This window comes from Schistocerca nitens, chromosome 4 (assembly GCF_023898315.1).
Source record: "Schistocerca nitens isolate TAMUIC-IGC-003100 chromosome 4, iqSchNite1.1, whole genome shotgun sequence".
Lineage (NCBI taxonomy): Eukaryota > Metazoa > Arthropoda > Insecta > Orthoptera > Acrididae > Schistocerca > Schistocerca nitens.
In genome coordinates this window covers 510,812,896-510,828,432 of record NC_064617.1, presented here as the reverse complement: position 1 = coordinate 510,828,432, position 15,537 = coordinate 510,812,896, and the positions used below count along the sequence as shown (strand labels likewise).

The window sequence follows — 15,537 nt, the reverse complement described above, 5'->3', positions numbered from 1 at the left end:
CTGTCATAGAATGAATGGGTTAGGCTTTATTTTTCTTTAAGTTTGATTCTGAATCATTATATTACTTTTTCAGTGAACATCGTCTTCAAAAATAAAATTAACGACATAGATGTAAAAGAACTTTATTTCAAAGTAATGTGAATAAGACATGGAATTTCTTTCATTGGTGTCAAGGAAAATGCTGTAACAATTTCATACGTTGTCCATTCTTCACAGACCGAAGTCTGAGTATATTCTGTGACAGTTGGAAATCCACATCTTAGCAGTGTTTAAGTCCTTTGGTGTAGGGACGTGAGTTTTGATCAATGTCTCAGAAGTTCCTGAATTGATTGAAACCAGCGAATCCTTGAGGGAAACCTGAAAAAGAGAAGTGAGTAAATACAATATTGCCGCGCATATATCTAGTGTTACTTCTACCGTAAAGCACTTAAACAGTGTTACTGGCATTTTTGAGCTGTTAGGTACATGTCTAGAAGCACATTTAAAAATATCTGCGACTATCAAATGAAAGCTTCAGTTAGTTATGACTTTTTGTTTGTATAGCAGTCCAGAATTTTTGATACTCAGAACTTATCGATTTGCCGCATCATCCAATTAACATGTGTCATGAATGAAAATTAGTTACCAAAGGGACCCAACTTTTGTAAGTAACGACAGCGATGTACGTTGTGAATTATCAGAACTCAGAAATCTAAATTTACATGAATACAGAATCAGTAATAAACTGTTCTCATTGTGCTTAAGTCACAGTTTTCTGCCCGGAAACCAGTTTTTAGCTTTCTGAAAACAATCACACTGCGAACTAGAGAAGACATTGATTACTGAGGCTCTAAATTCTAGTATATGTGCCGCCGAATCGATTATGTCACTAGACCACGAGCTGGGACTGTTACTAGAAGGAGTATAGAGAAAAATCTAAGGACAGGCAGCACGTTTCGTGAAAGGTTCATTTAATAAGCACGAAAGCGTCTCGGAGATTCTCAGTCAACTCCAGTGGCAACCGTTGCAAGAGAGGCGTTCTGTATCACATCCTGGCTTTCTATTTAAGTTCCACATGCGTACATTCCTACAATGATGAACCACTGTATTACTTCGACCTACATATACCTTGCGAACAGACCATCAAAATAAAATTAGAGATTCGAGCCCAAACGGAGGCTTACCAGAAATCGTTCTTCCCGCGAACCATACGCGACTGGAACAGGAAAACGGGAAAGTGACACTGGTACAGAAAATAGCTTCTGCAAAACATCACAAAGTGGCTTGCGGAGTGTAGATGTAGATGTGTACTGCTGAGTGTTCATTACTGTGCGATACAAACAGTACCTTTTTCTTTACAGCGAGAGAACTTAATAAGAAAAAGGCAATCGCTGAGTCAATGAAAATGTGAATAGTGTGCTTTTGCATGTACCCTGAGTGGACTTCAGGTCGACATCACGAGCTTTTCATGAACTCAAGACATAATGAACCTAATATCAAATTGTTTAATTTCATGATCCCTTTTCATCGTAGTATTTTCATTGAATTAGTGGCATTTCGGAACGGCAGTAGTGCACTGAGATGACGCATGGTCGTGGAAGTTACCACAACGATATGTGTACTTCGAGAATAAGTTGTCCGATGTCAGGTGGCAGTTGACGCTAAATAACGAAAAGTGTGAGGTGATCCATATGAGTTCCAAAAGAAATCCGTTGGAATTCTATTACTCGATAAATAGTACAATTCTCAAGGCTGTCAATTCAACTAAGTACCTGGGTGTTAAAATTACGAACAACTTCAGTTGGAAAGACCACATAGATAATATTGTGGGGAAGGCGAGCTAAAGGTTGCGTTTCATTGGCAGGACACTTAGAAGATGCAACAAGTCCACTAAAGAGACAGGTTACACTACACTCTTTCGTCCTCTGTTAGAATATTGCTGCGCGGTGTGGGACCCTTACCAGGTGGGATTGACGGAGGACATCGAAAGGGTGCAAAAAAGGGCAGCTCGTTTTGTATTATCACGTAATAGGGGAGAGAGTGTGGCAGATATAATACGCGAGTTGGGATGGAAGTCATTAAAGCAAAGACGTTTTTCGTCGCGGCGAGATCTGTTTACGAAATCTCCGTCACCAACTTTCTCTTCCGAATGCGAAAATGTTTTGTTGAGCCCAACCTACATAGGTAGGAATGATCATCAAAACAAAATAAGAGAAACCAGAGCTCGAACAGAAAGGTTTAGGCGTTCGTTTTTCCCGCGGGCTGTTCGGGAGTGGAATGGTAGAGAGATAGTATGATTGTGGTTCGACGAACCCTCTGCCAAGCACTTAAATGTGAATTGCATAGTAATCATGTAGATGTAGATGCGGAGTCAATAGGACAGCATACAACACCTCATAAGTGTTGAGGAGCCAATGAACATTCCATAAAAGCGTCAAACGATCTGGAAATTTACAAACACGATAACATGATGATGAAAACAATGAAGGATGTATGAGAGGCACAGAAGGCGTCAGTGCTCGCATCAGACTCAATAGGATCGCCAGTGAAGCGAGTTGTTTTAGGTGGCAGTTATAACTGTTCAACTGTGTGTGAATTCCTTAGGGACCAAACTGCTGAGGTCATCAGTCCCTAGACTTACATACTGCTTAATCTAACTTAAAATTATGCTAAGAACAACACACACACCCCTGCCGCCGAGCGAGGTGGCGCAGTGGTTAGCATACTCGACTCGCATTCGGGAGGACGTCGGTTCAATCCCGCATCCGGCCATCTTGATTTAAGTTTTCCGTGATTTCCCTAAATCACTCCAGGCAAATTCCGGGATGATTCCTTTGAAAGGGCAATGCCGACTTCCTTCCTCATCCTTCCCTAATCCGATGAGACCGATGACCTCGCAGTTTGGTCTCTTCCCCCCACACAACCCAACACCCATGCCCGAGGGAGGACTCGATTCTCCGGCGGGAGGGGCCGCGCAGTCCGTGACACGGTGCCTCATACCGCGCGGCCACTCAGCGTGGCGCAGTTCCAGTACAACGCGTTGCTTCGGAGCCGGCGTGGACTCACCTTGTCCGAAGGCGCCTCCCGGTCCCGCTGCCGCCCCCGGCCTGAAGCCGGCGAATCCCCCAGGAAAGCCCTGTCCCTGTCCCTGTCCGAGCCCGAGGGCTCCGCCGGCCGCAGGTCCACCTCCAAAGCCGCCGAAGCCTGGCGCTCCGCCGAATGGAGAGCCGAACGGCGAGCCGCCACCGAAGCCGGCGCCCTGGCCGAACGGCGAGCCCACGCCGAAGCCCTGCTGGGCGGCGGGGAAGCGCGGCTGGAAGGCAGCCGGCGGCGCCTGCGAGAAGCCCCCAGGACTCGGCAGCTGCCTTTGCTGCTGCTGCTGCTGCTGCTGCTGCTGCGGGGGAGCCGAAGAGCCCTGCTGCGCCGCCACCATGCCCAGCAGTGTCATCGCCATCACCACCACAACCTGCTGGCGACAAAAGAGAATGGACGCTGTGAAACGTAGAATTAGCTGGACGGTCCTGTGTATGCCACAACTACACGGTCCAGTCATACTAATGTGACCACCGCATGTGGTCGACATCAACGTGAAATAATCAATCACAAACATCAAGTGGCAGCACCAACACTCGATGGTGTATAAAGCGTGCTGGTGAGACGCCAAAACCAGTGCAGTCGTTGTTATAATGCAGAAACAGAGCAATTTACATGAAGTTCAAATGGTTGAAATGGCTCTGAGCACTATGGGACTTAACATCTGATCAGTCCCCTAGTACTTCGAACTATTTAAACCTAACATAAGGACATCACACACATCCATGCCCGAGGCAGGATTCTAACCTGCGACCGTAGCAGTCGCGCGGCTCCGGACTGAAGCGTCTAGAACCGCTCGGCCACCGTGCCCGGCTGACCAGAAGTCCAGAAGGGCCAAGGACGGAAGCAGTTTGCAAACTGTTCACATGACACCGTGGATACAGTACACCGATCACGGCGAAGTGGTGCTATATAACACCGTCGTCGATGCCAAGCTGTGGTGAAATGCGAGACATAGATGAGAAAAGTTAATGACGGCTGTGGAAGTGTGTACAGGTGAATAGACTTGCAACTGTTGAGCAACTTATCCCTCAGAAGAACCAATGGGCTACGAGCATTGTCTCCTCCACGACCATTCACAGAATGTTGCTGCGCATGAGCCTCCGCAGAATGCACCTGTAACGTGCACCCATGCTGACTCCTGGTCACTGACGACGAAGGCAGGAATCTGCACGCCGGTACCGCAATTGAACGTCCATTGAATAGCGATCGGTGGCCTTTTCACATGAACCACGTTTTATGCTCCATCGTACAGATTGCCGTTAGCGTGATCGCGTGAAACACCTGAAGGCAAATACCCTGCAACAATCCTCGGAAGTGTCCATCCCGGAGGAGGGAGTGTTGTGGTCCGGATAATGTTTCCTTTGCCTTTCCTGGGTGATCTCGGCATTCTGAGAGCCACAATTCATCGACACAAGTACGCATCTATCCTTAGGAACTATATCCAGCCATACATGCAGTCTGCTTTTCCTCTGCACGATGGCATCTACCAGATCGACAATGCGACGTGTCACGCTCCTCGCAGAGTACGTGCCTGGTTCGAAGAGCACCAGGATGAATTTACCGTACTCCCCTGGCCATCAAAGTCCTCGTATTTGAACCTAGTCGAGAATCTGTGGGACCATCTCGGCCGGGCTTTTCGAGCCATGGATCATTACAGAGAAGTCAGGTGCAACTGGCGACAGGAGTGGAGTTGGCATGGCCCCACATCCCTGTCGGTATCATCCAGAACCTCATCTGCTCTCTTTCTGCACATCTTACAATGGTCTGTGCTGCAAAAGTTGGTTATTCAGGGTTTCACAGGTGGGTACATTGTAACTGGACAGTGTAGTTTCCTATATTCAGACCAAGCCAGCTTTCACAGCTTGCAGATTATGGACCAGTGTTGTATCTTAACTAATCAAACATTATTTAAGATAGAACATCCTGGAGTAGACAACAGTATAAGAACAAATTAGATGGACCATATAATAAGTTTACATTTGTGCATTCTCTAGACTCTGCGCTCCTCGCGCTAGTGAGTACTCCCTACAAGGTGTTTGACAGTAACAGCTTTACCAACAAAGTTCACAGTTGGCATAAAAAATAGAAATATCGCACGTGAAGAACGATTACACAACTTTTACTTCTCGTGAAACGTGCTCCCAGAGTACTGTTGCTACTTCTAGTACGATATGTCTCTACGTGGGCGCAGATTTGTTACTGTTTTGCGTAGATCCTCTGTAGCCTGAGACCAACCACATTATGTTGTTTGAACATGAAGCTGCGCAGTGATTAAGTGAACTGATGGAGTGCTTTTGAATAATGAAATATTTATTTATGAAAGACCAGTGATAATAATAGAATAGGCTGCCTGATGGCATTACTCCTCCACGAAGTCTGGTACATTCACGCAATTTGATATGGTACTCTTACGCTGGATTACTGTTGTACTAGAATTTCCTGTTATCATAAATGCTAATAAAAACTACCATATCTTTAACGATTTTTTTTATCTTTTACATTAGCCAGCCTTGGGGACACGAAATGATCGAGATTATTTCTTTCCATTATGAAAATCTTATTTCTTTTTATCTGCCTCCTGGCTGTGGCTGTCAATCTCCAACTATACGCTGTTAAATGTCTGAATTGCAGTCCTTGGGCTCGGTATCATGTATGGACGTTCTAGTGGACAGCATCCATGCATGCATCTGAAAATAGCTTCACAGTTGAAAGTGTACGTTAATGTCAAAAACATGGACCATTTCGCTTTATCTAGCGACAGTGTGGTAAAATGTTATCACCCGGACTGAATGACATTTGCGGGCCCTGTTGCATCAAAACTAACAGAGAAACGTTACTCGTGTAGCAACTCGGTTATTTTCGAAATGTAATGGGACGAAACGATTCGTTGTGGTGAGAGCAGTCGGGCTCACTAGAACGCCCCCCGCCCTCCCCCCTGCAGCTGCTTACGTTGCTACCGGATGACGTCTAGAAAAACAGAACACGGTTTCACTGCGTAGCAGCGTTCCGACAGCGTTCCGAGCGGAAATAAAAAGACCTCAGGAAGCTGTCCCGTCCAGAAGGCGTAATTAATTCAGAGGGGCCACAGGTGCGCTAGTGGGTGTGCACCGCCGGGGCTGGTGGAAAATAACGCCTGAATTACGGAATTCATGGAGGAGAAGTAAACGGGTAGCAGATGTCTGGAAAAGAGAGCGACACCTGCAGAGAAGATGGAAAGGCTGGCTTGAGTGGAGGGTCGTCCGCTGTCTTGCTATCTGTGAAAGCTGAGGCACCGCTACTGACACTCTGTGGAAAAATATGAAGAATTAGAAAGATGTTGGTTTTGAATAGAAGTAAAATATCAGGATTGCGATGCAGTCGAGATACTATTAGCTTTACATCAGATTTCTGGAAGTTGTACAAATAGCAGTTGCTGTTAACGTTTTTTGTTGGCAAACAAAAAGAAATACATTCTAGGCACCAGAAAAAGTATGAAGCAACAGTTCTATTAAACATTATTTGGGAGTAGATTATGTTTTTATATAAATCCATCAGGAGTTCAACACGCTGCCTGATTGACAGTTAATAACTAAGATACATCATGAGGAGTGTGTTCATGAAACTGGCTTGATGAATTTTTAACTGGTAGAATGCAGTTTGTTGTACTGGACGAAAAAACGGAAGTAACATTGCACGCTCTGCGCGAAATCCTAATAGGGCAGCTGATGATCTTACTATACACACACAAGGTGGTTAGTAACAGTCTGAAAAGCTTATAAGGATGTTCCAGGATAGGCTGTCCTGAGAAATAACGTTAATTAACAAATTGGATACGTTGAGCCGTTTGCGATTTAATTAGAATTAAAGTTAGCCAGTCAGGTCGTTCCGCGAGCAAATTCAGGCTGCCTGTCAGAGACAGTGTCCGCAATCATGTCCTTCGTTTGTTTTCTCGAACCGAACATATGTAGCTTTTGCTCACCGTGTTCAAATTTATCACGTCCGAAAAAGACACACTTTAATTAGTGAGAAACAGACAAAGTGGTAATTCGGGGACCTACAGCTGTCTGTGTATTGCGGCATTTTAGCACGTGCAAGTGGTTGAATTTGGGCGCAACGACTAAATTAGCTAACGCCTCTGCTAATAAAATCGCAAACGGCGCAACGTTTGGAATCTTTGTTAACAGTTGCTTCTCAGCACGACCTGCCCTGGAACACTCTCGCAAGCTTATCAGACTGTTTCTGACCATCCAATATAATTTAGTAGGTACGTGTATGTGGCATTCTTATATGATTGATTCAGAGAGATGTTGCCTGCACGAAATTATCGTCAATGATTGATTGCAATGGAATGCAGATCGATTTGGACGCTATTTTCTCTTAATGCACTGACTATCCGCTTTCTGTAAACTGATATAAATTCAAGACAGTGTCGATAAAAACGAGAAAGATTAAAAGTTCTGATTGCAGCTTTGTTAATATAAAACTTGAGGTTGTCAGACTATTTAAATTCGTAGAGGATATACTGTGAAATTGCATAAAATAGGAGTATGAAATACTTATGTCAAAGTGTAAGGAATGTATTTCTAAGGAAACCACACGCAAGTCTTTAGTATGATCTACTCTAAAAAAACTGCTTTGTTGTCTAAATCAAATTATTTTGATGAAAGAAACGCAAAGAACCAGTACTGGAGGGAAATTTTTCAGCGTTCTCCAACTTCATGAGAATATAAGAGCGATTCTTCCTCCACATCTACATATACCGGGTGCCTCTCCAAAGAGTCGTCAGGCGTATTTTCTCTGATGTTTCGACGGATATTTGCAATCAGTTTCTTGTTATGTAGCTGGAGACAGCGCAGGCAAACGCTGCGCATCACGTGTTCCATGCGATGCCTAGTGTCGACGGAAAGCGTCGGTTTGTTGCCCGTTGCAAACAAAATGATGCATCAAAATTTTACGTACCCATTCGATAGAGGGATCCCAAATTAGTCTAGTGCGATATTCGTTTTATCTACACACATCAAAAAAAGTTTTGCATTACCATGGTTCCCAGAACTTCTGAAGATAGACGTTGACTATGGATATTGTATCACAGACACAGTCCTTTTGACTCTTCAGAGATGTCACTAAAACCGCCCAAAGATGTAAACAACGATCCATGAGCAGCGCCTATTAGGAGGAGGGGGTGCGGCAGGCGATCAGTTCCAGTCATTCCACCAGGAAGGAGGTACACGGCTCGTGCCATCTGTAGTTCAACCATGCCTAGACGGTCAGTACCGTGGTTCGATCGCGTCCGCATTGTTACTTAGTGCCAGGAAGGGCTCTCAACAAAGAAAGTGTTCAGGAGTCTCGGAGTGAACCAAAGCGACGTTGTTCGGACATGAATGAGATACAGGGAGACAGGAACTGTCGATGACATGCCTTGCTTGGGCCGCCCAAGGGCTATTACTGCAGCGGATGACCGCTACCTACGGTTATGGCTTGGAGGAACCCTGACAGTAACGTCACCACGTTGAATAATGCGCTTATGCAGTCACAGGACGTCGTGTTACGACTCAAACTGTGCGCAGTGGGTTACATGATGCGCAACTTTACTCCCGACGTCCATGGCGAGGTCCATCTTTGCAAACCAAAAAAATGGTTCAAATGGCTCTGAGCACTATGGGACTCAACTGCTGTGGTCATCAGTCCCCTACAACTTAGAACTACTTAAACCGAACTAACCTAAGGACATCACACACATCCATGCCCGAGGCAGGATTCGAACCTGCGACCGTAGCAGTCGCACGGTTCCGGACTGCGCGCCTAGAACCGCGAGACCACCGCGGCCGGCCTTTGCAAACCACGACACCATGCAGCGCGGTACAGATGGGCCCAACAACATGCCTAATGAAACACTCATGATTGGCATCCCGTTCTCTTCACCGATGAGTGTCGCATATGTCTTTAACCAGACAATCGTTAGAGACGTGTTTGGGGGAAACCTGGACAGGCTGAACGCCTTAGACACACTGTCTAGCGAGTGCAGCAAGGTGGACGTTCCCTGCAGTTTTGGGGTGGCATTATGTGGCGCCGACTTACGCAGCTGGTGGTCATGGATACGTGAATGCCATCCTCCGACCGATAGTCCAACCATATCGGCAACATATTGGCAAGGCATTCGTCTTTATGGACGACAATTCGTGCTCCCGTCGTGCACATCTTGTGAATGACTTCCTTCAGGATAACGACATCGCTCGACTAGAGTGGCCATCATGTTCTCCAGACATGAATCCTATCGAACATCCCTGGGATGGATTGAAAAGGGCTGTTTATGGACGACGTGACCTCCCAACCTCTCTCAGGGATCTGCGCCGAATCGCCTTTGAGAAGTGGGACAATCTGGACCAACAGTGCCTTGATGAAGTTGTGGATAGTATGGCACGACGAATACAGGCATGCATCAGTGCAAGAGGACGTGCCACTGGGTATTAGAGGTACCGGTGTGTACAGCAATCTGGACCACCACCTCTGAACGTCTCGCTGTATGGTGGTACAACATGCAATGCGTGCTTCTCATGAGCAATTAAAAGAGCGGAAATGATGTTTATGTTGATCTCTATTTCAATTTTCTGTACAAGTTCCGGAACTCTCGGAACTGGTGTGATGCAAAAATTTTTTTGATGTGTTTATATGTGTGAACAGGGACAGTAAAACACATAAAATAACCAGTACTCCAGCAGCAACAGCACCGCCCTGGCCCGCCATGCAGAGGCGCTGGCCAATCGCTGTGGGAATGCTATTTATTCTTCGAGTTCTGTCCGTGTTAATTCACAGCGATAAAAAGAATATTGCATTAGATTAATCTGGGAGCGCCCTGTCGAAAGGGCATGCAAAATTTCGATTTAAAATTAATTTTGTTTGTAACGAGAAACGAACCGACGCTTTCCGTCGACAGTGGGAGTCGCATGAAAAACGTGAGGAGCAGTACTTGTTTGCACTGACTCCAACTACGCAGTGCAAAAGCGAAGTTGCAAATATCTGTCGAAACACCAGAGAAAATGCGCCTGACGGCTCTTAGGTGATACAACCGGTATACTCCTCGAACCAGCATACCGTGTATGGTGGAGGGTACTTTGTACCACTACTAGTTCCCAGTTCCACTCGCAAATGGCACACGTATGCGCTGCTTTTACGAATTTAAAAGGACAGAGAATGGCTCAGGTTATTTCGAAGTACTCTTCTCATTCACTTTCCAGAGACATAGCACATACAGGTAATTATTGGATACCGGAACCCTGTCCTCTGAAACAATGGTAAGTAAAACTAATCACTCGACTAAGGAAACTGAGCAAAGGCAAGATAAAATAATTAAAATATCATGTACTTTGCTCTTCTTGTTTGATTAAACTGGAGTCGCGAGGGTCATCGTGGAGTATTTTTCGTTTATATTTCATTCAGTATAATCCTGAGGGAGTTAGATTAGGAAACGACACACTTGACGTAGTAAAGGAGTTTTGCTATTTGGGGAGCAAAATAACTGATGATGGTCGAAGTAGAGAGGATATAAAATGTAGACTGGCAATGGGAAGGAAAGGGTTTCTGAAGAAGAGAAATTTGTTAACATCGAGTATTCATTTAAGTGTCAGGAAGTCGTTTCTGAAAGTGTATGGAGTGAAGCCATGTATGGAAGTGAAACATGGATGATAAATAGTTTAGACAAGAAGAGAATAGAAGCTTTCGAAATGTGGTGCTACAGGAGACTGCTAAAGATTAGATGGGTAGATCACATAACTAATGATGAGGTATTGAATATAATTGTTGAGAAGAGGAGTTTGTGGCACAACTTGACTAGAAGGAGGGATCGGTTGGTAGGACATGATCTGAGGCATCAAGGGATCACCAATTTAGTACTGGAGGGCAGCGTGGAGGGTAAAAATCGTAGAGGGACACCAAGAGATGAATACACTAAACAGATTCAGAAGGATGTAGGTTGCAGTAGGTACTGGGAGATGAAGAAGCTTGCACAGGATAGAGTAGCATGGAGACCAGTCTCAGGACTGAAGGCCACAAAACAACAACATAAACTGTTACACAACATCTTTGCAAATTTTTTTTCAAAACCTGTGACAAAAGCGTATGAAAGATTCTGTCTGAAGCAGTTGTAAATTACTGATATAGCCTCAGTAAATTTGATACGCAAATCAGTGCAAACGCGAAGAACTACTCACACATTGTAACTTTTTTATTTAAGTGAATCTGCAGTTGTTGTAGACTATCACTGAGCTCATACAGAATAGTGTCACCACTTCTGATCATTATTCTGCAGAGTTTCGGATTCTTAAAACGTTACCTTTCTTAATTAATCTCCATCAGCAAATGCATGTGATCTCTATTGCAGATATGGTCGTGAAGCTAACGGCTTTGGCCGTACTGTGTACCTCATTTGCTATATACGCCAAGTATTTATCTGACGTGGGGCTGGCTGCGTCACTTGGTGTAGGGCAATTTGCGTTTACTTCTAAACGCGTATTCACAATTATGCGACGGCGTCTGTCGTAAAAATCTCACGTTTTTTGTGATACGAAGAGTGTAACAAATAGTTGTAGTTCTGACTAGATTTAAAGTTCTAGCATCGTGCTTCCAAATCACACGATCCATCACCGATGCCAAAATTTTTCGCGACACACTACGGCACATATTTCGTTGGTCTTCGTCCCCATGGCGGCTGCACAATTCAATTGCTTCCTCCCGGGAGACGCGGCCGCAGCCTTCCAGGAAAGAAATATCTCTAAGCCGGCTTCGCGTAAGATGGCTCACCCATCTGAGTCCTCTTTCTTCGCGTAGCGCACGCTTCAGTAACAAGAGGCCAAACGCCATATGGTAACAACCCATCCGTACTTATCTGCTTTCAAATGGTTCAAATGGCTCTGAGCACTATGGGACTTAACTCTATGGTCATCAGTCCCGTAGAACTTAGAACTACTTAAACCTAACTAACCTAAGGACAGCACACAACACCCAGCCGTCACGAGGCAGAGAAAATCCCTGACCCCGCCGGGAATCGAACCCGGGAACCCGGGCGTGGGAAGCGAGAACGCTACCGCACGACCACGAGATGCGGGCACTTATCTGCTTTCTGCGTAGCATATAAGATTGTGACTGCGGCATGCAAAGGGTTCAGTTTTATTTAGTAAGAAAACATTTTCCACATAAGTAGTGACATAATTACAAATTAGGACCTTCTATGGGTTCAGTAAGTTGTAACGGAGGGTGATAGCGAGTATAAATGAAAACTTACCATTTTGGAAGCCGAAACTAACGAGCAACAATTGGGAACCCCTTTCCTGCTTCCCAACAACAAAAACTGTTCACAGTTCCTATTTTGTATCACACAACGGCAAGGCAAACGATAAGACTACCCTAAACGATATTTTCTGTTCCAAATGTGTGATTGAATATTGCTGTCACTTTTGATTCACAGCGTGAACTGACAGACGTACGAAGTTAGAAATAAAATCTTATTTGAAATTTCCTTTGAGATTATAACTGTGTACTGGACCCGACTCGAACTCGGAACCTTGCTGGCAAGCGCTCTTCCAACTGAGCTACCCAAGCTTGAATTACGACCCGTCCCCACACCTTCAATTCTGCCAGGACCTCGTCTTCTATCTACCAAACTTCACAGAAGCTCGTCTGAAAAATCATATTTGATAGTGATATATTAGGATGCTCAGTGTCTTTGAAATTTGTCGTTTTCACTCATTTTATTTTATTAGTTTTTATAATCACAGAAACTGTTACAAAGAAATAAATAACGTTATAAGAATTTGTTGTGTCAGTTTCCCCTTGCCTGTACGGTCTCAAAAGACAATGGACTAAAATACTAACACAGAATTCATATATGTTCGACATTTGAAATTATTGTGCTGAAATCGGTTTGTAACTGTCTCAACCCGATAACCTACTTGGAGATGGTAATGAAAAACGATAAATCAATCACTGCAAACTTTACAATTTGATGTTGCAGATAAAGTGAAATTTTTTGTTGCTTCTGAGATTTAAAAAAATGCAACTTTCGTTTGTTAAGAGATGATTATTTTATTAATGTCATGCCAGGTTAAACATATATTACGGCAAAGTTAACAGGAAAAATAGAAACGGCAATAAATCATGAAATGGTGACAAGAAGTTAAATTTTGTAGTATTCTTGCACACTTTTCCAAGAGAAACTTCTAACTTATCAGTCTCCCAAAACCAGCGTATGTAAGACTGAGCGAGTGCGCCGACATTTCGCCTTACCTTGCGTGCCATGACTGCTGTGAATGAAGAACCACTGTGCCTCTGAAGCATTTGCAAACGCCCCTTTATACCTACGTGGCCGTTACTGTGGGTGGACTTTCACAGACAACTGTTTGACAATAGGCGTGTTTCTCTTAATGATTACGGCCGGTGGTTCGGCTTTCTTCGCGCTGTCGACAGGACTCATTACGGAACGGTCTCTAAACTGAATACGGGAACTCCTGGAGTCCAAAGGAACGTTTACAATAAGTAAATCCTGCCCCATGAATGCTTAACTACGAACTTTTCCTTTTCGGAGGCCTCTGAAATTGCTGTATTGATACCAAAACGCCATGTAGGACAAATGTCACAAAGTGTAACCAAGACACTAAAATTTTGTAGTTGCAATACTACTTACAGTGTTTGGAACACCACAGCAGAGTATATTTTCAAGATCAAAGATAAGGCTCGATTACTACCCAACTGTGGTTTATGTAAAATTACTTGCCTCGATCTTGATAAGTTGTATATGCTTAGTCAGACAGAGACATATCAGCTAGACTGGATGATCATGAACGCTGCTGGAGGTTGCAGAATTTTGACTCCACAATAGCCGAGTATATGCTGATTTAAGATCGAAGCTACCAGACACAGTCTCATGTTTTCCATTTAATAAAGGCCAGAACTTAATATCCTGGAAGCCCTGAAAATCAATAATTCCTCGTTTAATGTTAACTGACAAAACACAACTCAGTGCCTCCGCTCTCCTAAGTTTCACTTAAGCCTTACATTCCTTTAATTCTTCCCACACTGGTCCATTCTGTTCCTCTATTTTTCGTGTTTTTTTTTTTCTTATTCTCTGCGTAATCCATACATTCTGCTGTATTATTCTGTGTTCATCTTCGTTACAGTAAGAGTAATTCATCATACCACTGATAAATAATTTAGCTTATTTTTTCCTGTTACAGCTGCCAATTATGTTTTTTACTGTTTTCCTGCTTGAAATAACTCCTCTTCAAGTTCTTCTACATTGCTCCTGTCTTGTATTTATTTTGTTTAAAGTGATTGAGATGTTAATCTAATTTAAATGGTTGCATAGATCAATAACTTGAATACACACTATTAATGTTTCACAATAACACTTATTTAATAGTTTATGAACCGGCTTAGGCCTTCGTCATCTTGGGTTGTTTCTACTAAATATATCGCCTATTTTGTTCAGTCCAATTCTTTGCTCACGTTGTCCGTCTCATCTCCAACTCGTCCTCGGAAACGAGTGCGAGCGCGCGCGCGCGCACACACACACACACACACACACACACACACACACAAAATCGCGCGCTCGGGCGCTCGCACACACGTACACAACCACGCACAGACTACATTCTCGATGTTTAGTATTAGTATTTTTCTGGCGTGTTCCCTTTATTTTTTATAGGTTAGCTTCAATACTTTGAACTGCGTCACTACTGCACTGTCAAAGACGACATTTACTCTGTAAAGTGTTTTTCAGTGTTGTTGAGCAGTCATGCATCCTCTTTTACGACGATGTGTATAGTTACGTCACAGACTCATCTCTTGCGAGCTCTTGAATCCTTTGTGCCGTCTATATTTTAGCACCGAGAACCTACCACGTTAACTGTACATTTTCCTTAAAAGAATGGTAGGGCTGTACCCTATACTAGCCAGTTAAATGAAGAGTGAAAATGTCAAACGTTCTAACTGCCATGTTTTCACCTCCATTTTGTTCTCGGAATTGTGTTGCATGTCTTTAGACATGTACCAGTTGCCGTATCACGGAGAAATTATTCATTACTAGATGGCGCATGGCCTTTGTAGCAAATAATGCTTCCCTCTGGAGTTCAAAGTGCCACACATCAAAGTCCTCTCCATTTAGTTGATGCACAGCCTGTGTCGCTAGGAGAGTATGTGCAAGTTTTTCTCTGTATCAGTAAAACATCTTCGTAATGAAAAGGAGGTAATTTGTGTTTCAGTAAAAGTAAAACAAAGTTCAAGAAGAAAGTTAAGCAAGGCCGTCGTTCGGAAACATTTACACAAGACCGTAGAAACAGCTGAAGCTATGAATCCATTCCGCGTAATATCAGTGCGTACAACTGACTTCTTTGATTTTAAGATGCTGCTGAAACATTGTTGTTTCAATACAGTATGATCAAAGTGTTCCATTCACATACATCTTAAAGAGCTGGTAAACATTCTTACTTCGAA

At 43.8% G+C, this 15,537-nt stretch overlaps 1 protein-coding gene across 1 annotated transcript in view; it reads right to left on the bottom strand.

Moving 5' to 3' along the window:
• Positions 1-310: 310 nt before the first annotated feature.
• LOC126252402 (uncharacterized) overlaps positions 311-15,537 on the bottom strand; it is a 59,658-nt gene continuing 44,431 nt past the window's right edge. Inside the window, exons 2-3 of the mRNA XM_049953293.1 lie at positions 3,046-3,445; positions 311-357 (exon numbers count right to left, since the gene is read on the bottom strand). Coding sequence (XP_049809250.1) covers positions 311-357; positions 3,046-3,445 — 447 coding nt within the window. The remainder of the gene's footprint in view (positions 358-3,045; positions 3,446-15,537) is intronic.